Below are 23,729 nucleotides of genomic sequence, written 5' to 3'. Positions count from 1 at the left end.
ACAACATGTCCCATTCCATGTATACATATACATACAACATGTATAATTCTCTGACTGGACTTCCCAGTTATACACTATGTCCATTTCGGTCTGTCTATTGGAGTCAGGACCCTTTTCACAGAAGCTACATACACAGAAGTTGTGACCTTTTCCAAATAAACTTTGTGTTTGTGGACAACTACTGACCTGAATTTGGTGTCCTGGATGCATGATAAGATACTCAAAATTAGGCTCAAAGGTCAAAAGGTTGCCAGGTTTTCCTAATTTGACACTTTGTAATCTTTTTGAGACCAGCCCATGTAAAACTCAAAAGGAATTATGCATGCTCACCTGGAGGATTTTTTGGTATGTATAAAGTTGTATAACTGTACTTTTTATTTGTATAAATAATACTGTATCTCAGTGTTCACAACGTTGTAAAGACGCAGAAGTTGGTACTTTAAAAGTAGTTTCAAAGTTAGGAAAAACATTTTTACACAGTCTGACAGTATCAATTATTTACTGTCTACATGCCACAAGAGGGCAGGGAAGATCCATCTGAGCAGCATCCATCTGTCTATCTTGTATTAAAATCCACTCTAAAAGCCTGTGACGGAGGTCAGGAGCACTCAGTCTGAGACTGAGGTGTGTGAGGTTGGGAGGGGGGTGAGACAAATCCACTTACTTCTCTGTGACCCCTGTGGTTAAAGTGGATGAAACTTTGAAGCTCCCTGAAGGGGGAGTCCACAATCCGTATCTAAAACTCACTGTTGGTCATCATATAACATAGTAGTGTCACAGCCAGCCTGCTGCTGATGGTGACACTGCAGAACTGTCAGCCGATGCCTCTAAAAATAGTTTGAAACAAACTGTAGCATTACGTTCACATCGAACTGCCTCCTACAGATGACCTAAGAGGAAGGTCAATCTATTCTTCTGTTATTATTTGATGGTAGAGTAAAAATTGCAATGTTTCCCTTGAAATGTAGGGGGGGATTAGAGGGATAAAGTAGCAGAACATGGAAACACTCAAGTAAAGAACATGTACATCAAAACTGTATATTGTAAAGTAAGTTGTTTTGATGTACTAGGTTTCTGTCCACCACTGTCCAGTGAACAAAGTTGCAATAAGTCAACTTTAAATTAAAGCTGCATAAACTGATAGTTTTGGCCACAAGCCGGAGGCAGAACAAGCTGTAACACAGCACTATCTGTGGGCAGGGACAGATTACAGCCTCAGTCTGGAGGTTAACACCAGCATGTGACCAGTAAAATAACTGGCATGTGTGAACTACAAAAATGGAGACACGCAATACAATTTACAAGAGGAAGAATTCACATATTTAAAACAACTGACTCTTCCTAAGCCCCCGCCCCTTTTGTTTTGTGTGTTGAAAAGACAGCCATATGTTCAAGATGGTTAAAAGTCCAAAGTGACATATATACTGTAACATTTTAGCTAGAAACAATGGTTGGGTTACATTAGAGTAAACTTTATTGTCTGCGAGGGGAAATTTGTCTTGGACACAGAGCTACAGTCTGTTGCTTCACAGAAAAACATCACAAAACATGAAACATCTTAAAACATGAGACATTTGACAAAACTTTAACAGTGACTGATGCATATTAGCTCACTAATTAGCAAGTGTTTTGCTAACATTAGCAAACTTAAGATGTGACTATATGTTGCTTCTTTAAAATGTGGTCATCTTTTCTACATAGAAGAGCCTAGCATATACAGTATTTAAGTACAGGAAGGGAGAAAGTTGCTCAACTACTATTGGAGCACAGGGCAAAAAAAGGCGGGACTTAGGAAGGGTTGATTAGAAAATACTCCATAAAGAATTATGTTACTGTGATCTAACTTACCGTCCACATCTCCTCTGTGCAGTTTAACATGCTTGATGGTCTGAAATCTGAGGGGCAGAGGGCAGATGTTCTATATGTCGAAGGCCCTCCCTGCAGTTTTACCCGGTGCAGATCCAGGCCTGAGTCTGGCTGAGCCCCCCCCCTCCTCCCTCCTCCCTCTGCTACATAAGCATAAACTTAACTCCAAAACTGTTACAGCGCTCTCTCCCACATCCTTCCAGAGAAATATCCTTGCTTGCTCTCTTCCACACCAGCCCTCCAGATGTCCATGCTCTGTTCAGCCATCACAGTCGGTCCTATTGCTTTCTCCACAGTTCAGACCTGAGGCTTTTCCTTTGGAATCAAATTTTGTTTGACTAGATTGATTATATGGGACAGAATAGGAATATCTGTTTTTTTTTTTCTTAAATAACACACTAGCTCCTATTCCACGGCACATACAGTATATTTTTCAAGGTCATAATTTACCTCATTGTAGACACGAGATACTGTTTTGTGAAGACAGGCGAACTGCCTTGTTTTTGTTATATTCTGTGCACAGTTTCATTCGGGCAGTAACCCCTGAGATCCATGTTTGTCATTTATTTGTGACTCCACACTGAGCACAGCTCTCCCCTGTGATCAAATGCTGAACAAACAGTTGTTGTGCCAATATCATGTTTGGTGAAGTCTCTTATTGTGGATGATGCTCCTTTTCTTACACTGCCACGGTGGCCTCTCATGATGTCTTCTCAGTTTTTCTTCTTGCATCAAACTCAAAATGAAATTCTGCACAGCATTTACATTCCAAGGACAGACACAAGTAAAACAAACAAGGCAGATGAACAAAAATGAACTAGATATGGATTGCTTATATCTATACTTAAAGCCCCCCATCAATCAAAAATCATGATCTTGTTCCTACAGTGTGCTCTTTGAATGATGTCTGTGCAGAGTTCTACACTAGAAGGATGTTTTCACATTCATCTGCTGAAAGTGGAAAGTTTCTCTGTGCTCATTGAACATCTGATTTTAAGGGGCGGGGCCTACCAGCAGGATTTGTGACATCACAAATAGTGAGGAAGTCAGTCCTGGTCCAGTGTGCAACTTGTACAGTGTGATGTAGAAACCTGAATCCACCAGTGCACATCCACTGAGAATGGACTTTACAGTGAAGGAGGAGACATCTTGTGTCCAGCAGGAAAACTTTAGAAACAACATTTGCATATTCAGAGATTCTGGAAGTTTAATGTGGAAAAAACATATCAGACACGTTATTGTACCAAGCGGACTACATGTGTATATGTCTTAATACAAACATCTGGAGTCAGTCTGGAGCTGCTACTAACTGCTTCATAATTTTATTCTACATATTTCCCTTCCTTGATGGTTAACGTCTGAAATAAAAACACTAAATTGAATTAGTATGTTGTTAACTAGTAGTGTAAAGATATATTACAACAGTAAAATCGCAATGCAAATAGAAGATTCGTCCAAGGAGGAGGGAGGGATGGTGCTTTTGTTTTGGTTGTTCCGAGGTTATATTTGTTTCTTTTTATTATTCTGCATTTTGTATATTTGAATAGTGTTGTTTCTTCAGTGTTGTCAATCTCAAAACAAGCTTTTGGTTGTAAAGCTTTAAATTCATGGCAATAAACATTTGATCACAAAAAAACGTGACTGTTGACTTGAATTTTGACTTTGCTTGTTCGATGTCCTACGTCACTCGTGCAGTAGCTGTATCGAGGCAGTTTCACTTTAACAAAGAGAAGGAAATATACATTGTTTTGCACAGTTTATACCCTACCGCAGGAATAAAAAATGATTCTATGATCTGATTAAGAGAATATATTTTGTAGATTTTTGTAAGAGAAATAAATGAATCAGTATTGTGAACTGTATTAAATAGTGAGTTACATCCCTAGTTAACAAGACTGCGGACAACCACAAGAGCTACTGTGTGAGGCTGTACTGCACAGAGGTGCTTTGAGGTAAATGCTGACATCAGAATGCTCACAATGACAATGCTAACATGCTGATATTTAGCAGATAAAGTTAGACTATGTTCATCCCCTTAGTTTAGTGCTACACTACAGTGACTGTTGTACCATTCACTCAATCACTCATTAGTTTTGCAGGATAAAGTTTGGATCGGGTCAGCACCAACGTCAGGACTGGACTGGGATAATAACCTCCAGCCCAGAGCACACATTCACGACAGAACACGCAAACTGTAACTGTCTGTGCCACCAACACATCTTTTAGTTTCATTACTAAACACAGAAACAGCTTCCAAAAACAAAAAACAAAAAGTGCCTTCAGTTTCAAGAGTTAGTCACTTCTATAATGAAGGCTACAGGCACAAGTATTCATATATATCATTTTTAGGGTGTCTGTGAGGCACTGGGCAGTTCCTCAGAGCTCTGATTGGACTGTTGATCATCGTGAAGCTCTGGTAGCTGTGAGTAAGTAGAGCTACTTCCACCTGACAGAAGAGAATACAGCTCTTTATTTTCTACGCTATTGTCATTCAAAGACATCACCTGCTTTCCTACAGGGCACTATAATGTTTGGTGCCATTTATTTGTTTTTTAAATCAATCAATCAATCAATCAATCAATCAATCAATCAATCAATCAATCAATCAACCAACCAACCAACTCGGGAAGGGTGGTTGTGATATTATGGGGCTGCTAGTATGCAATGTAGTCGTTCTGCAGCCTTTAACTGCACTTTCTTGCATGGCTCTTCCCCTCTTAATGCGCTCCCTCTCAGCTCTATCTTCTCTCTTTCACCTGTCCATTTCTTCTCCATACACTGACTGAATGCTGTCAGGATGTGAACGTGATGATCACACCATCGGGATGCAAGCAGGCGGGGTAGTCTACAGCTCAGAGTGACTGTTTTGTTGTTCACTTTGTATATCTGTCACTGGCCCGATACTGGCCAATCTAGCCATCTATCTAATGTGGGCATCATATTATCAGCTGTCAGCAACATCAGTCCAAACTAACTGGAATCAGTGTCAATCAGTCACAAACCCTAATACACACAGAACATGTGGTCATTTTGGGGGTGAAGTCCACTGTGTGTGGACAAGATTAGGTTCCTGTCATCTGCTGCAAGCTAAGCCAAGTTAAACACACAACTGCCCGATAGAGGACAAACTTTAAGTCCATCGTTCCATTGGCTCCAGTCCTTTTTTTCCCCTTCCTGTGGGTCCATCAGTTAGATAATCTGCTCTTTAATTCCTCCTGTTGTTCCTCTTCTTTTCCCCAGGAAGTCAAAAGCTCAGACTGAATCATGCCTAGATGGTTGCGTCTGTGAAGTCTCGTCTGGCAAATCCTTTCTGAAAAACATAAGACACAATACAACAACAGTAAACCATGTAAAAGCAGCAAACATGTTCCCAGAAAGGGATGTAGTGATTGGGCTAGATATTTACACTCCATCCATCATTTGCTTCATGCTCTGTCCACACTCTGTACAGTCAAGATAGTTTTGCAGTTACATTTATTGTAATGCACTTTTTAGCTGCATATATGAGTCTTGAGTCTGTCCTACAGTGTGGTCAAACTCTGCTGTCACATTATTCTGATTGTAACTTTATTACACTGGCTTGTAGTTTGTTTTAGAAACCATTTTTAAAAGTGCAGTATATTTATAGGTACTATGAATAAAAAGTACGCAATTTGAAACGCAGCATTTGTCTGCCATTTGGTGCTCAGCAGGTAGTGTACAGCCGAGTTATTATAGTTGGTAGTTTCCAGAGTGGGTTTGCTCTTTTCAGTTTAGTTTCTATTGTTTAAAAATGTTTAAATTCAGTTCATTTTTGATTAGTTTATTTTTATTATAATATGGGGGTATTGTTCAACATACAAACAACTTGACTCACAGTCATGTAGATATCTCAGTCTCAATAAACATATGCACCAATGCCTCCTCATGCTTGTTGTGTTGACAAATTTCATCAACGTGACAAAGAATACTAAAGACATTCCTGTATGTCTTACTTTATTTTAGTTGATTCTGTAAGTACACAATATCGTCTAAAGTCCAGTTTGTAACTAAAATGTTTAGGTTTTTTTACACCTAGTTAGTTTTAGTTAACTATAATAACCTCAGTGTCCAGTGAAAAGAAGATATTTTGCTTAAGACTAGTTTGTCTGCACTGTGACTTGTGAAGACAGCCCAGTCCTGTGTGAACTGCATGAGACTGGGTTGAGGACAGACACACAACAGGACATCTATAAAACATAATAACTTCACCATGGTCGCACAGAAGTCAGATAAACACATGCCTTTTGTTTTCCTCTGTCGGGTTCAGTTTGGCTGGGTCTTTTGTGTGTGGAGATGGGGTGGGGTGGGGTGGTTAAACAGTGCACGGGGACTGCCAAGTCCACCTAACTCTTTTTTTATTCTTCCCAGAAGGCACAAAGGAGACAAACCCAAAGCATCTCAGCCAGATTCTCTGCATTCCTGCTGAGAGCGGTCACTAAGAAACTAAAACTCCACAAACCTCAGGCCCGACCCCGGCAGTGATAGACACATGTAGAGTATTCAGTGGACAAAGTAGGGGTCCTCACAAGAATGTAGAGAGGAGTGTTGGCACTACTTTTGACAAAAAATAAAGGGATGTTACATCTCTAACATTTCCACTTACAATTACAAACCCTTAGAAGCAGGTATTGGAGGAATAAAGTGTGGCATTCCACAGCTGATTAGTAAAACCTCTCTTTCTTCTCCTTCTATAAAAGGAGCTGCTTCAATGTTGGTGCCCAGCCTGCTGTAATCCAGTTAGCCACTCACTCTGGACCTTTATCAACATCATAAACTGGGGAAAACCAGCTTGCTCTTAGTTACAGTAACATATTGTCAAATTTCTAAATTCACTCCCAATTTCAGTTAATTGCCATTATTCAGTGGAAAACATCGTTCAGCATTCCCTGTGATTTTACATCTTTACGTTTCAAAGTTTGGATTATTATTTAAAAAAGGTCCAGTGTGCAGCATTAAGCTGCATCTAGCGCTGTCTCACTAGCTCCACCCTCCGTTTCCAAGTGCGAGGGAGAAACTACGGTGGCCGCAAAAAAAAAAGAAAAGAAAAGTGAACACCCCTATCTAGAGCCAGTGTTTGGTTTGTCTTCTCTGGGCTACTGTAGAAACATGGTGGTTCAATATGGTGGCCTCCACAGAAGGTGAACCCTGCTGATGGCTTACCAATGAGTACTTCTGTCAGAAATGTCGAATAAAAAGATTAAACTGAATGTTGAGAGTGAAAGAAACATCACCACTGATTTCCCAATGTGTGACATGGCAGATTGAGAGCCGTCCCAGCGCAGAGAAGAACTTAAGTAACTAGTGATTGCTATCAACTACAGAGAAAATATTTGCGTTTGCGGAGCCAAGTATCCTCAGATAAGGCATGACCAGGGGCCAACAAGATGCAGGCTTTCAGAGCAGAGTGAAGGAGGGGGGGGAGTGGACCAGTGAGGAAAGAGGAGTGGAGGTCAAATGGGATAAGAAACAGATGTGTGCTGATGTAAACTAAAAAACCATCTGGTGGAGACAAAAGTTTTAAAACACAATGTCACCCACACATTCTGCGCGCCATTTTAACTGCAGGCCCATGTCTCCATTCACACACCCAGCAATGAAATGAAATACCATATTACAGTTCTGGATTAACAGGACATAGTAAATCTGTGAGGGCTTTGCATTTTCAATCAGAAAAAAATCCTTCTAAACAACAATCATCATCTGAGACAATTATGTATATCCTACAATATTTGTATTTCCAGAAACGTGCAAAAACCATGAACGGCCCTATCTACAGCCAGTGTTTCATTTGTCCTTACTGGGCTACTGTAGAAACATGGCAGTTCAACATGGCGGCCTCCACAGAAGGCGACCACGCAACGGCTCATTCAAGGTAACAAAAAGACACAATTCTTAAATTCAGGTGATTATACACTAATGAAAGCATAGCTATGAATATTATATTCCATTTCTGCCAATAGACCCTCCTGAATATTACACACTGGACCTTTAATTATGTGATTTAATGGTAGATTAAAGTCACCAAATCACATGAATTCCACTAGAGCCAGAAGCTGAGATTAATGCTGCTAAGCTTCGGTTGGTTCTCCACCATGGTTGACTTTCAAAATGGATCCTTTCAAAAAAATGTTAATTTAGTATAAGCTTTAGTTAGGGCTTGCTGTGGCTATCTCACCAGTTAGCTCTAGTTTGCAGTCTTTCTGTGGCAGAGAGTGCAGTAAATGCCACAATGAGTTCAAGATCTTACAGATTACCAAGCCAAAGTGCAGTTAGGGGAGTAGAAATAATGGCATATTAAAGAAAAACAGTAATTAGTGTCTTTCGTCTCAATAATGTGATGTGTTTGAGTGCAACCGAATATGTGCGCTGAGATTAGAAAGTGATGTTGAACAAATCCATAATGGCATGTGCACAGAGAAAGTGAATCATTTTATGTGATTACATAGAAATTTAATGCGACACAAATGGCACAAATACGCAAAATTCGCCCCATTTGCGTAACTTGAACATATTCAACTTTGAGTGAAAAATTCATGGGTATTGTGGGGCTTTTGTAGTGTTGTCTGGGGAGGACCAGAGAGACAGAGCTACTGCTCACTGACAACAAGCTGCTTGATTTTGGGGAGGTCTGCAGAAGAGAGCAGGGGGCAGAGCCGGAGCTCTTGGAGTAATAAACAGCCGTAGTCACTCCAGATCCTGCTCTGATCTGGAGCCGTAACAGCAAGAGGAGAGCTGAGAGTTTATTTTCTTTACTTTTGGGACTAAAAAGTGGAGATTGCCGGACATAAAAGGAGATGCTGGGAGAAAAGTGAGATAGGGAGTTGGGCTACCTGGTAAAAAATGTGTCTGTTACTTGATCAGCAAGTTTGGGGTTCAGCATCTTGCAGCAGCAGGAGCACAGGATTGAACCACCAACCTTCTGATTGGTGGTCACCCACTCTACCTCCTGTGTCACAGCCACCACCAAAGAGCTCTGATAAGTCCGCTGTACACTTACCAGTTTGTAGTCTTTGTGCAGTTTGTTGTACTGGAACATGTTGCAGAGGACAGTTGAGGCCGCTCTGGCAGCTTTTAGACTCCCACAGCTAAACCAAGACACAGTGACAGACAGTTAGAAACGAGGAGCACTAACAGGGAGGAAATACCACAGCATAGGGAGAGTGGTGAAACCCAAAGATAAACACTCAAAAATGACCTGCAAATTAGCAGAAGGTTACATTTTTGTTGGGCCAATGGCGGGGCGAGCAGTGACAGCTCCAGAATATGTAAAGTCATGAACAGGAAACAGAAGTCACTGAGAGGTCACAATCCTGGTTTAACTGAAAGATTGTAGGACCTAAAAAAATATGAACCAATAAGGAGGATGAAGAAAGGGGTTTGTTGCAATAAAACATTATTGGTTAGCAGCGAGTTCTACCTGTTGTCATGGGATGTCTTGATGCCCACCAGTTTCGGCAGGCCATCGAAGTACGAGATGTCGCGGGCTGCCAAGGAACTGCAGGTGACCAGGTTATTGAGAGCTCCGCAGATGTTGACCACCACCTCGCTGGATGGCGTTTTCTGAAGGCCGTCACTGGGCAGCTTGGACACCAGAACTCTCACCATGTTCTTAGCTGCATTTACAAAGAGCGAAGGTGGTTGTGTCTTACAGAACTACTTTTAAATAAACGCTTTAAACTTTATAATTATACATCATGAGGAGTGCTACCCAGCTTGTGAACTGTTGTATAATGTCTTTTGTGGTTCTTGTTCAGCAGCTCACAGGCTCTTGTGCTGTGGTTGTCCCAAGTTATACAAAGGAGGAAGTAGGCCTGTCACGATGACTACTTTTGTTGTCCCAGAAATAATTGTGATAAACAACTTAGTTGTTATTTTAAGACCATCATACCTCTGATATTGACAAAGGAAATAGTTTTTTGTATGAGATTGGGGGAATGACACACAGCAAAGGGCCACAGGTCAGATTCAAACCCATAGCTGCTGCCATAAGGACTCAGCTCTACCAGGCGAGCTATAGGGTCTCCCTGCGTGCCTATTCTATTTTATCTTCTAGATGTGTTTCATATTCTGTTTTTACATTAGATTATATTCAAAGCGACCGTATTATTTTATGAAGTCAGGATTTGTTGCCAAGGAGATCACTGCTGTATTATGATTAAAAGGGCAACACACAGCCCTGGGAACCAAGGTCATTACACTGTTCAAAACATTGGATGTTTGGTGATAAGCACTTTTTGTCTCAGTAAGAAAAACTGTAACAAAAAACTGGACTAGTCAGTAATATTAACTAACTAGCTATGCCCTGTGTTGTTGCACTTGCTTGATATTTGGCTGTGTTAGCAAAGTTATATGGCTGTGTCACAGAGGAACATACAGAGCGCTGAAATCACAGATTGGACTAAGCTTTGTCCGCCTCCTAGCTGGTTAACTGCATCTGTAGCTGTTCAAACTTAAGTGTAATTATTATATTAATAGTGCCTGACCACAAAGATACAAACAATAGAGAGATCCAGCCCAAAGAATACTTAAGCAATCCTAGTTTGCATCTTACCCATGTGGTCTTTGTTGGTGCAGTGTCTAGCCAGGTTTCTCAGCAGGCCGGTCAGCGGCCTCAGCTCCATGTCATTCTCGGTGTCTAACAGGTCCAGCAGAATGGGCAGCATCCTCTCCTGCTCCACTACCACACCAGTCAGCACTGATGACCACTGGCGAGAGGGGCAGAGATCACATGAGTTCTGTTCCGTCGATTGTGTGCTATTGTTGTTTTTCTTGCTGAAGAATTCAATTCCAAAGCAACCAAACAAATAAATCAGAGTATGAGGTCTTACCCTGGCCTCCCCAGCAGTGATATTTTGCAGGGCTCCTATGGTGGCCTCGCGGCTGGTGGAGTTGCTGTCACTGTTCTGCAGTACAAGCCTGTATAGCCCCACCACCTTAGGGTGCCACAGCCACTCAGCCCCATTAGGCTGTCGGGACACCTCAGACAGTATGGACATATTCTGGTTATGCTGCGGAGGAGGAGGTGAAAGAGAAAGAACATTTTCATTTGTTGTATAGCAACATGTAGTATATTCTGTAGTAGCTACACAACAGTGAGATTATTATATTTTCTTTCACTTTTGTGATATAAGGTTTTCTCTTTTTGCTCTCTCAGGGTTGGGAGAGAGTTGCCGCCCCAATCGAAGGAGTTTAAGTATCTCGGGGTGAGTGATGGTACTGTTGCCAAATCTGTCCAATGGGCATGAATGTTGAGGTTGACTGATGGATTACCCAACCTTTTTAGTGCTGGTACACTTTGTCATGGATCAAAGGTAGGTCAAGGAAATAATTCCCACCAGGACCATTAAGTATCAACCTTTGGAGACCCTTCCATTAGATCCTGACTGTAACTTCTTAAAGTAACTTTTTAAAAGAAAGAACTTCAATACTCATGTTAACACGTTAATTAATTTAACATACACTGTGCACTGTGAATCAACTCTAGCTATTATAAATATATATAATATATAATTCTGCTGAATAAACTTTGCAGTAACACCGATCTATTACCACAAGCTTTTTTTTCTGTTCAGTTTGATATCGGGCAACCGCTGTATCGGTCAGGCTCTAATTTCCATACCAAGTTTCACAGAAGTTGAGCCAGGAGTTGCCAAAATATCTTTCTGTAGACTAAAGTGTTAGACGGAAGATGGGGAGGAGGGAAAGAACACTGTTCTCAGGCCCTGCTAAAGCGAGATAAAAGTCCTCCCTGTTCACCCTCAATCTATCCTGGCTAATGAGCTGCTCTAAGCAAGGGTATATCACATGGAAAAATAGGTCATATAAACAGGTCATTTTCTCCTCATTCAAAGGGTGACTATGAGATCATACGTGTACCAGTGGGCCCAATGTTAACTCCACTGCTATTGAAATGAGTAATGTGATCTGCTGGTTGTGTGTGTTGTATTGGAAACCGATCCTCCCTGTGGACCTGTGGCTGCTTCTAATGTTTCTATCTCCTAGGCCGCTTATTATCTGGCTATTACCACGATGCCGGAAAGAAGCCTGACCTCCTCAATGTCAGTGGTTTGACCTAAGGCTTGACTTTTTGGGGGGGTTGACCAGTGAAATATTTTTTTAAATGTCCTGTCCAAAATGAATGTCAAAAACATCTGTATATCTGATAATGATGGTGCTTCGGACAAACAGCACTTGAGGTGAGGTAAGATGCTTGTGCATGAAGAGTGTGATCTATATTATTTATACAAGACCTGGATGCAGGCCCAGTGGAAAACTGTGTTGGTCCCCTGACATGTAAACAGGGTATGGAGTAAGATGGGTATTAAACAGTAAAGCAAATATAGTAAAGCATTTTCTCTCAGTTTTCAATATCTACTGTCCACAGTTAACACCTCCATTGAGAGAAGTGGATTTTGTTGGGGCAATGGTCGGCCAACAGGCTCAAAATATATGCGAGCACAAAGAACACAGATGGTGACATACAGCCAAGATAATCACCAGCAGACAGCCTTTTGTCGAGCAGCAGGAACGGCAACCAGCACAAGTCAGTGCACGGATTGAATGAGAGCATGGCTGCTTTACTCATCACGTAGAGGGATGTGATGGGTGTGGCATTAGCAGCTGAGCTAGAAGGCTGACATAATGTCCAACATGTTTCTGATTATATCAACTGTGGATCTAAAAGTGGACAAACTTATGATGAAGTAATGTAAATCAAAATAAAATTAATACATAAATATTTAGAATGTACAAAAAAACACTATTTTGGTAAAATTACATTATGTCAGATTTTCCTGTATTTGACAACTCTGCTTTAACATCACCGAATATAACCATTCAGATCATTTCTATTATAATTTATAGTTACATTAATTGCCAATAACTCTATAATTTGTGTTTGAAGACCTAGTATTTAGGTTATTGAAGTCCTTTAGACATTTAAAGCCTTGTTTTGGGGGTTTTTGTGGCCACTGGGAAATGGAACAAGCTGTAAACATTGCCCTATTATCACCTTTTGTGTTAATAAGTTGTTACAGTATGTGGAAAATGTTAACAAACATTTGGCAGACTCAGAGCAACATTAGCATTAGCTTGGAGTTTCTAGCCAAACATCAAATATAAGTCTAACAGAGGCACTCTCCTTTTAGCTCTGTTTTGGTCTCCTTCTAACCTTGCGTGGCAGTTGGACTCGCAAGATCCCTAAATCATGTGAGAATCAATTTTGCCAGGTTTCAAGCTATGTGCTTGACAACCAGATGATTTTATAACTGTTGTAGGCGTGTAATTTTATGCGTGATGAATCTTACGTCATTGTTCTTTTTGTTGTACAGAGTAAAGCAGCCGATGGCGTCACTGTTCCTTTGGGCCGAGGCCCTCGTTGGGCCCTCCAGACGGAGTCGGACTGAGTGAGGAAGCTCAGTGTACAGCTGGTAGGACAGATTCCTCATCACACACAATGAATTCTCCAAACCCTAAACATAAAGAAAGCCAGAGAGAGGAGACAAACAGGGGTGTAAATAACCAACCTGAGTACATGCAGAAACATGTAAACACTCATACTCCAGTATTTCCTCTATGTTGATTTTGGATCGGCGGCCCGCCGCTGTTAAATTTCTGCCGCCACGGTATCAGGAATGGGGCAGACGCACAATTCAATTAAATTTTTTTTTAGAGCGCCAATTCATAACAGAAGTTATCTCAGGACACTTTTCAAATAGAGCAGGTGTAGACCGAACTCTTTATAACATTATTTACCGAGACCCAACAGTACCACCATGAGCAAGACTTTGGAGACAAGGGCAAGGAAAAACTGCCTGTTAAAAGGCAGAAACCTAGGACAGATCCTTCGGCTCTAGGTGGGTGGTCGTCTGTCTCGACCAGTTGGAGGGAGGGAGGGAGGGAGAGAGAGAGAGAGAGAGAGAGAGAGAGAGAGAGAGAGAGAGAGAGAGAGAGAGAGACAGAGAGACACAGACAGAGAGACAGAGACAGAGAGACAGAGACAGAGAGACAGAATCAGAGTAAAGCAAATTATAGCACAATGTAAAGAAAGCTATCTGGACCATTGGGAAGAAACAACTAAAAGCCAAAGTAGACTGGAATGTTATCTTTCCCTTAAAAGAGATTATGAATTAGCAGAATATCTCTCTACTGTCAGAGATAGAAAGCAGAGACAGATCCTAACCAAGTACAGGCTCAGTGACCACAAACTGGCAATCGGCTGGCAACCAAAAGAAAACAGAAAATGTGGTCACTGTTCGACAGGTGAGGTTGAGACAGAGATGCACTTTCTCCTACAATGTACAAAATTAAATGATACGAGAAAAATGCATTTGAACAAGTTCAGCTCTTTGGTTCCAGATTTCAAAGAGCTGAACGACTTCTCCAAATTAAAAATACTCCTCGGAGAAGGAGAGCGGGCACACCTTGCTGCCCAGTATGTATTAACATGCCACAACCTGAGGGACAGTGAGTGATCGAGGCACACGCACACACAGACACACACACTGTAACTAATATAATGTTCATATAATAATAATAATAATAATAATAATAATAATAATAATAATGTATACATCTTTGATTTATTGTATTGAATACTTTGCTTTGGCAATATTGGTTTAAAAAAAAACTTTCATGCCAGTAAAGCCCATTTTGAATTTTGAGAGACAGACAGACAGAACAGTATTGGCAATGGCAATCTAGCAGGACCATGGCAGGAGGCTCCACCAGGATCGATAAGAAAGCACATGAACTCCGGGGAAGAAGTAAAGTTAGTAACATGCATTAATGGGACATGAATGAGTGCAGAAAGAGAGAGAGGAGGTCAGTGCACCATGGGAAATCCCCCGATGGTCTAGGCCTACAGCAGCATAACTAAGCGATGGTTCAGGACACACACACACACACACACACACACACACACACACACACACACACACACACACACACACACACACACACACACACACACACACACACACACACACACACACACACACACACACACCCACCAATACTGCCTGAGATGTCTGTGATATTGCAACAAAGTTTCAATAGCCTGAAATATGCCAACTGAGACCCATCAAGAGGAGAATGCAATTCCAGCTTTTTTGCTATTATCTGAATGTAGGTGTTATCATTTTACACACTGCTGGCCACATTAGCCTATCTGCTGAGTGGTTTTCAAACTGGAGTCAGGGAACCAACAAGGGGCCTTGAGTGGGTGGTAGGGGGTCCCCAGCAAAAACCTTTTCACATTATTTGTAATTTGGGAAATCCTAGGATTGGCCATTTTGACCGACTGTAATTTATAGTGATCCTAGTTGGATCATTGATTGACAATGAAGACTTTATAATCTTAAAACCTAAAAAAAAAAGAAAATCACTGAGGGGAAGACAAAAATCTTCTCAAATTGGGGTCCATGGTCCAATATGCATCTAGTGTGTGGGTCCTTAACATGAAAATGTTTGGGAGCCTCTGGTCTATCCTATTTAGCGCCCCAGTAGTAGGATGCATCCAATTTAGCGAGTTGGGAAACCAATACAAAGCAAGCAGTCAGGAGTCTAGCTGAGTAGTAGTTAACGTAACATTAATGTAAATGTAGTACTTACATTGGAAAATGCACTATTTGTGATTCAAATAATGATTGTTAGTAATGCGACTTCCACAGATGTATGATTTTACTGCTTTGCTGGGAGCTCAGACCCGTCCGCACAGGCTATGCACCTGCTGAAATGGGCCAAACCACAATGAGTGAAGAAGAATGCAATCTCCTTACGTCTTAAATAGAAAAGAGCAAGAGCACCTTCACCAGTAGGTAACAAGTCACGCAGGTCCCTCTACCTCATAATGAGCCAGTGATAGTACCATAGAACTCCACTGTGAGCCACACTGTTGCAATGGCTGATATGCTCCTTCCTTACCATGAACACACCCTGTAGTTTATTTTGTGTCAATCCCACATACACCGTCCTGCTGCTTTTAATTCTCACTTGAGTCTTGAGTAATTAGAGTGACCAACTGTTTTAGGAAATTACCGACAGGGTTCACAGTCTTTTTAAAGAAATCATTTACCATTAGTTTTACAGTTAATACAGGACAAGACAAACCTCAGCATATAAACCATATACGAGAGGGGCTATATCTAAACTCTATGGAATCATACAGAATGTGAATAACACATTGTCAGGCCCATTTAAAGAGGATTGGGGGAGAGAATTGGATAGGGAAATCTCAGAGGAGATGTGGGAGAATTGTATTAAGAACATCCATAATAGCTCAATCAATGCAAGACATAATTTGATACAATTCAAGGTAGTACATAGACTACACTATTCTCCCTCCAGATTGCAGAAAATATTTCCGGATGTGTCATCCCAAAGTATTAAGTGTCGAAGTGAAGAAGGAACACTATCCCACTTATTCTTGTCATGTCATAAGCTACAATCATTCTGGGGCTCCTTGTTTGAGTTTTTCATTAAGGCCTATAATCATCCATGTAACCCAGACCCATTCACCGTATTGTTCGGGGTGGCCAATCCAGATAGAGAAATAGCCTTAGCTTTACAACTACTCTTCACACTTTCAACATTGTTAGCCAAAAAAGCTAATTTTACAATCTTGGAAATCTGAAAAGGTCTCCTACATTTGAAATGTGGTTGAGAGAGCTGAGAAATGTATTACACTTCAGGTACATTATGTCTGTTAAGAGGTTTTTTTTTTTTTTTTTTAAATTTGGCAACCTTTTCTCGATTTAATGTCTAAAAACTGAACTTGTGCTATTCCGTCGCTGTGCCGTTATCTTTGTCCTATGTTCTGTTTCTCGCATGTCAAAAACCCCTGTCAAGAAACCTGTACTGTTTTGTGTAGCACCACCAACTATTGTTAATATGTCTATCTATTTCTCTGTTACGAAAACAATAAAAATAAATACACAAAAATACAGGACAAGACATGCTCAGAAACAGTCATATAATTTATATATATGACTAAAGCATTTCCACTGGCCCGTACCACTCTGGTAAACCAGCTTTGAAGATCAGCTTATCCTTCCAAAAGTGGATCATGTGTTCATACAAACACCCAGGTCTACATCCAACATCTTAGTGAGGGGCTAAAATACAATTAAAATGTATCAGGACAACATAAATTATTTCCAGGATATTTGGTCATATGAATCAATATCCAGGTTTTACATGACTGGCGTCTCTAAATTTACAGCTTTTCCAGGATGCATGGGAACCCTGCACAGACTGTTTTTTTAAATAAACTATATATATTAGTCTATTTTATTGAGTTTTTAAAGATTCACATCTTCAGTAGGGGACTAAAGCTGATCCTACAGAGTGGTACCAGGACGATCCTGGCATATTTTAATGGTCGTAAACCATGATGCTAACACATTACTGTGCTCTGCTATCTGTCCACCACACTGCAGTGCTGCTCTCCCTTGTAAGAGCCAGCCTCTACAGTGCATACGTGAGTGATATGTCTAAAGACTCAGATCAGGATCTGGGCAAGAAAACATGACTGGGACATCCCTGTCCTATGAACAAAAGTCAGAAAGTGTTGAGAGCTAACAACATGTTGTTGGGTTTGGTATTGGGTCATAGGATTTGTTGACAAGAAAAATATATGGTAAACGGACCTGTACTTGTATAGCGCCTTTCTAGTCTTCCGACCACTCAAAGCGCTTTTACACTAGATGCCACATTCACCCTTTCACACACATTCACACAGTGATGGCAAAGTCCATTGAACAGAAACTAACATTCATACACATTCACACCGATGCACGGCATCGGGAGCAATTTAGGGTTCAGTATCTTGCTCAAGGATACTTCGACATGTGCCACCAGGAGCCGGGGATCGAACCCACAACCTTCCAATTAAGGAACGACCCACTCTGCCTCTGAGCCACAGCCGCCATAAAACACAAGCCTTATCCGTTAACATAAATATTTCGTTATATGACATAAGATGCTGTGAAGTCTTTCATTTTGTGGAACCTCGACTTTCTGTCCTTGTATCTTTAGTTTTGGTGGTTAGTGCTCGTAGCTACTGACATTTCAAAGGCCCTGCCAGTGTGGTGTGCTGTAGCCATAATGACCATAGTGGATTTCAAATTATTGTTATTTACTGTGTTTAAAACGGTCACAGGCTCTTACAGTGCAGGTCAATGTTACCTTATCGTCTGCACGGTCTTCTTGTTGAATGTAGGACACCAGAGAGTCCACCAGGCCTCGCATATCTCTCATCTTCTGTCTCGTCCTCTCATTCGTCGAGCTCAAGTTCCTAATATGCACACAAACACACAGACATTTAAACCCAGGCTACGCTGTCAGAACATAATGCAGTAAAGCTCATCTCATGTCATCTTCATCGCTTATCCGGGATCGGGTCGCGGGGGTAGCAAGTCCAGCAGAGGACCCCAAACTTCCCTTTCCCTGGCCACGTCGCCAACTCTGACTGGGGGATCCCGAGGCGTTCCCAGGCCAGTGTGGAGATATAATCTCTCCACCCGGTCCTCAGTCTGCCTCCCATTTAGTATGCAGTAAAGCTGTCATACTAAAATGCATCTTTGATCTTTGAGTGATTTTCAGAAACTTTATGAAGCTCTCTTCAGCTCCCTTCAGCAGCACCTTCCCCACAAAAAATATTGCTTTTTTCTGGAGCTTATTGCACTTACATGTAATTCTATCTCTGCCAAGTAACTCCTCAGACAAGCTTTACAAGGTGTGACCTGAATGTAACCATTTTGCGATGAAAATGAAGAATTATTATGATTTACATGATCACGACTAAATTCTAAGATAACATGGCAGCAGTTCAAGTTTTATGCTACAAGAAAAAATAGATCATCTATTTAATTGAGTAATGTGTTTCGGTGAATAAAGCATTGGTTCAGTAAATCATTATGGTGTTCTTTTTCCAATAGCAGCAAACAAGTGCTGTGCCTATTCTTAACTGGTTGGCATCTCCATAGCAATAACAGATAAGGTCCATGGACACTGTAGTATAGAGTGCTACAGGAATGAGTCCTAAAACCTGGAACTAAGTTGGCATTTTAGTACACAGGTTCCCTCCCCTCGATCTCAATGGGTTTTAAGTTGGATGACCTGAAAACAGTGGCTGACTCAAGCTTATGAGATTTGAATGTGTAGTTGTTGTTTGTGACATAAAATACATCAGTAAATACCTGTAACTGAACATGGAGACTTATCTACTCACTTGCTGAGCAATATGTGGAAGTATCATACACCTTTGTTCACCACTCCATTGGTCCAGACTGATTATGTCAACAACTACTGGATGGATTTCATGACATATTGTACCAACATTCATTTCCACAGAATAAATCCTCATAACTTTGGTGATCCCCCGTCTTTACAGCAGCAAGTTTACAGTTTTGCTTCAGATTGGAATCTCTGCACAACTATTGGATTGATTGTCATGAACTCTGGTACAGAAATTCATGTTCCCTCAGGAAGAACTGAAATAATCTGGTGATCCTCTGACAATTTTAATTTGCCCAGGACTGTTTGGTTTATAGCCAAATACATGCAAAATGAATGATTTTCCCACCAATCTCAGCTGTACTTGTGTGTGTGTTTTACTAATTAGCAAATGCTGTGATAAATTGAATTTTTATTGATGAAACTGTTAACATGTGAGCAGGGTTCTGTGGAGTCACCTGAGGCAGCCCGTGGTGTTGTAGAAGATGTCTCTCTCCGATGGGCTTAGTGGGATGCTGGCGCACAGAGGAATCAGTACTTTCTCTGTCAGCTCTGATAAAGCTTCTTTGGACAGCTTTTCCTTCAGGTTGTCTCTGGAGGACAGATTCCACAGGACACCTGCAGCCACAACAGGTTTTATTCTGTTGTCTGAATAACTACTTCAAACCAGTCATATCTTGATGAAGATAAATCAGTAACAGCACCTGGATTATGTGATTGCATGGACATAAGATCGCAAGCAGAGTCTGAAAGCACAGCCATTACTACCTGTGATGGTCTTTCGAAGCTCCTCATCAGGTTCGCCCAGGATGTTAACGAGACGCAGCACTCCACCGGCATCTACCAACGCTGCCTTGTTGTCAGCGTTTTCGTAGATGAGGTTCCGCGTGGCGCCAGTGGCAAAGCGCTGCACTTCTAGGCTGTCACTGGAAAAAAGCTGAACCAGAGCTGGAATGCCATGCAGAGAACGGACCTGAGAGGATCAGGAAGAATACACCAGTGGCAGACTTATGGCAAAACAAATAAAAGAGCACTTGAGAGGGCACTGCATCACAAGGAACCCTGTACGGGATTGCTTTTCATTTTCTCCACTGGAAGGGTACCTTAGACGGCACTTCACCATGTTTAGTCTTATTTTTGTACAATCAAATACAGTGAATAAAAGAAATATAACCAAACACAACCAATGGCAAGCTGCTGTTACCTGGTTTTTGGCATTGCTGCTATGGTAACACTGGTGTTGTATGTAAGCAGCTCCCAGAACTTGCAAGGCAGTATCTGACTCAGACAGATATCTGACAGCTGTAGCCATGTCCAGACCCTGCACCCTGCAGACACACACATACACACGCACACACGGAAGCTGTAAATTAACAGTGGCTATTACTAGCAGTGTATGACGAGGCTATAATCACATTACAGCTGCAACTAATGCCTATGTTCATCATTAATTAATCTGTTGATTATTTTTTTCCATTTATCAGTTAATCCTCTTGTCCATATATCTAACAAAGCAACAAATAAAGTTGATCCAAGCCAGAGGTGACCCAGATGTTTTAGCCAGGCAAATGAAAAAATAATGTCTCACTCTGCCAGTGGGTCGTTGCTGTGTATCGATGCTCCGTCCAAGATATCCATGCCCTTCCCGACACTCCTCACACTGTGGAGCGAGGCGGCCCGGTGGACTGGGGCCTGGTACTGCCCTGTCCCCATGACATGGCTGGCCCTGGACACATGCTGCTGCCACTGTGTCCCCCAGGTGTCCCCTGCCATGGGCACACCCCTGCCGGTCCCCACCCAGCCCTCCTGGCCCCCGGCAGAGCCCAACTGCTGGTAGTGCTGCTGTCGGTTGGTAATGCGACTGATGGTGCGGTGGGACGGGCCTTTGTAGGTATACTGATGTGGCAGCTCCTCCTCCTGCCAGTAGCCTCTTTCTTGGGCCAGGGTCCCGCTGAGGCTGCGCCTTAGGGTGCCGGGGGGAGGCACACTGATTGTGAAGGAGGCCTTTTCTGGATGAGGCAACACAGTGAGAGGAAATGCCTCCTGGTCTGCCTGGCACAGAGACTTAGAGCGTTGGCTTCGGCTGTGTGACTGGGAGGTCTGGAAGTTGCTCTGGACCATGGTGGTTGCCTTACTCCTCACCTTGGAAGTGGTGTCCGCAGCAGAGCGAGAGGAGAAACCAGAGGAGTGCAGGGGTACTGTGGGTACCTGCAGGGTGGGTGGGTAATAAAGGGTTAACAGATAGGCACAGATACATTTTTTTCAACATTTTGGATATGACAAGGTATATTTTCATCTAACTTTTACTATAGCGATAAACCTTTAACTAGTATCTCTTTTTCTTAACAGTTTAACAAGAAACAGTGCTTAAGGTTAATGAAACTGTCCGGGACACAAAAAGTGGAGTAAGATGTTCCACATTCAACAGCTCTTCCTTCTCTCCTTCATTAAAGTCAAGTTACTGTAAGCTGCAGGAAGCTCACTGTTGTCTTTGCATTGTTAGACTGGCCAGCTGACAGCAACAGACAAACATCCTGTTTGAATTTATTTTCTTCTGTCTTTACATTGTTCTGCAATAGGTCAGCAGTGTTGGCCAGTATTTTCCTTACTCTCTTATTCTCCTTTTGATACAGAGAGGAAACATTATTCATACACAATACTGGCTCATTGCTTTCAAGTGTGTGTACACAGGTCTCCAGTAAGGAAGGAACAGTGATGAACACCGCCCTTCTCTTTTAGAGAAAGTGAGAAGTTTAGAGAAGTTTAAAGTACAATTTTATTACAACTTTGGTCTCATTTCCATAGTTTGGGCTGGGTTTTCACATCTTGTACAAAAAGGGGCAAGCTGACTCATTGTAAATAAACCAGCTGTCTATTCATATGATCTAAACCACTATATCTGGAAGTAAAACTGAAAGTGACTACACCGGGAATGTTGCTAAAAATCCCTCATTGCACAAGAAACCTTTCCACTCATGATTCAGTACAGTAGGTCAAGGTTTAAACCAGTCTGGCTGTAAACTCTCCAGATTGGATAGTACTTTTACAATTTGTCTTTGTTTTCTCTTCCAGCTAATTTTAGCTCTCCTGGGTGTGTATGATAGTATGACTCCTCCTGTTCTGTCAGAATTATCATTAGCAATGTAGCTGCACTCCCATATCTCAGCCAGGACCATGGCTCCCACTGAGGACACCGAGGTCATGTCCTCGGTATTTGTGTGTGAGTTTATGTTTAATATTCAACAAACTCACACATGGTGGGCATTTTATAGGCTGATTTCAGTATGTTTAACCTCAGAATACCTACATTTGACTACATTTAGACCAACAAAAGAAAAGTGTGTAAGGGATCTGGACAACAATATGACTACTCAATGAATTACTTTGAAATAAAAATAAAAATATAAGAATCTTTAAAGAATCTTGCCAAGTAGGTCTGTCACAATAATTGCGTCCGATTCTTTTCCCAGGATAGCGAAGTCATGACCCAATGTACTCTGACCTTGACTCTGACCTTGGGTTTAACCTGAAGCAGCCCATACAACAACGACAGCAATCATTCAGGCTTAGTAGTACGTGCTTGTTGTTTGCTGATACACAAAGTTCAGGAAAAATTGTTCTCGGAATATCTTTAATTGTATTAGCAACTTATTGTAGCATATATAGGATATTTAATTATCGCCTGTCATAATACGACTTATCGTTTAAGAATGCACCAACATTTTAGTCAACATGATGCCAGGATAAACAGCAGGCTTTACCTACTATTACTATTTTGCCTGTTAAAACACAATAGCCTATAGTTAATAGAGCCTGAGAGTCCATGTTATTTATTGTTTTGGTTAGGTTTTATTTATCAAGGATCTTTTATTATTTTTTCACATTCTAATTCTAAAATCATTGCTCTTTGAAAGGGTGTACTTGCTTTATCATTATATCAGTTGCATTAAATGGTCATAAAATGACAACAATATGGTTTATCACAATTATGAAGCATTCGGTGCTTGACACTTTTCGATACCCAGTACTACATATCATTACGGCAACTAAATAGCGCGCACATTTCTGTCTGCACCAAAAAAAATATTCAGGTTTGATATTTTCAGATTTTTATTCCTGGCCCTTTGAAGGCTCTGAAACAGCCTTTAGACCTTCATAATTGGTGATACATTTGACAGAAGCTATAATTTTGTTTCTGTCTACAAATAATTAAGTAGGGGGATTGAGGGGGACTCTCAATCATGGATACAGCACAGATCTCAGCAACTAACCTAGACAGTGCAATGTCATTTTTACTGATAAGAATAACACTGTACTCAACTTGCTGGCCAAAACTACAAAAATGAAACAGAAGTTAAAATGAACTGGAATAATCTTGATTACTTAGCATGCACATCCTTACTACAGTGGGCCACAGCCAAACTTTTACTGTTTTGGTAGTTACCATCTCCCAACCAGAGCTAAGTGTACTTAATCTCTGGATTGCAAGAGTCAACTCCACAAAGAAGATCATCAATCAAGCTTTCAGCTCTCTGGCAGGGAGACTGTTGTGAATCATCGCACTGTCACACTGTCCCTCTGCTGGGCTAAGTTCTCACAGTATAAAC

The 23,729-nt window shown here is 41.3% G+C and overlaps 1 protein-coding gene across 1 annotated transcript in view; it reads right to left on the bottom strand.

The window, feature by feature from the left end:
* Window positions 1-3,047: 3,047 nt before the first annotated feature.
* LOC127351903 (plakophilin-3) overlaps window positions 3,048-23,729 on the bottom strand; it is a 49,244-nt gene continuing 28,562 nt past the window's right edge. Inside the window, exons 4-14 of the mRNA XM_051379892.1 lie at window positions 20,711-21,330; window positions 20,327-20,450; window positions 19,891-20,095; window positions 19,581-19,740; window positions 18,073-18,181; window positions 13,194-13,358; window positions 10,716-10,895; window positions 10,439-10,592; window positions 9,305-9,500; window positions 8,885-8,972; window positions 3,048-5,176 (exon numbers count right to left, since the gene is read on the bottom strand). Of these exons, the coding sequence (XP_051235852.1) occupies window positions 5,135-5,176; window positions 8,885-8,972; window positions 9,305-9,500; window positions 10,439-10,592; window positions 10,716-10,895; window positions 13,194-13,358; window positions 18,073-18,181; window positions 19,581-19,740; window positions 19,891-20,095; window positions 20,327-20,450; window positions 20,711-21,330 (2,043 nt within the window). The 3' untranslated portion in view covers window positions 3,048-5,134. The remainder of the gene's footprint in view (window positions 5,177-8,884; window positions 8,973-9,304; window positions 9,501-10,438; window positions 10,593-10,715; window positions 10,896-13,193; window positions 13,359-18,072; window positions 18,182-19,580; window positions 19,741-19,890; window positions 20,096-20,326; window positions 20,451-20,710; window positions 21,331-23,729) is intronic.

Source organism: Dicentrarchus labrax, unplaced genomic scaffold, assembly GCF_905237075.1.
Source record: "Dicentrarchus labrax unplaced genomic scaffold, dlabrax2021, whole genome shotgun sequence".
In the NCBI taxonomy this organism is placed as follows: Eukaryota; Metazoa; Chordata; class Actinopteri; family Moronidae; genus Dicentrarchus; species Dicentrarchus labrax.
This window is presented reverse-complemented; position numbering and strand designations above follow the sequence as displayed.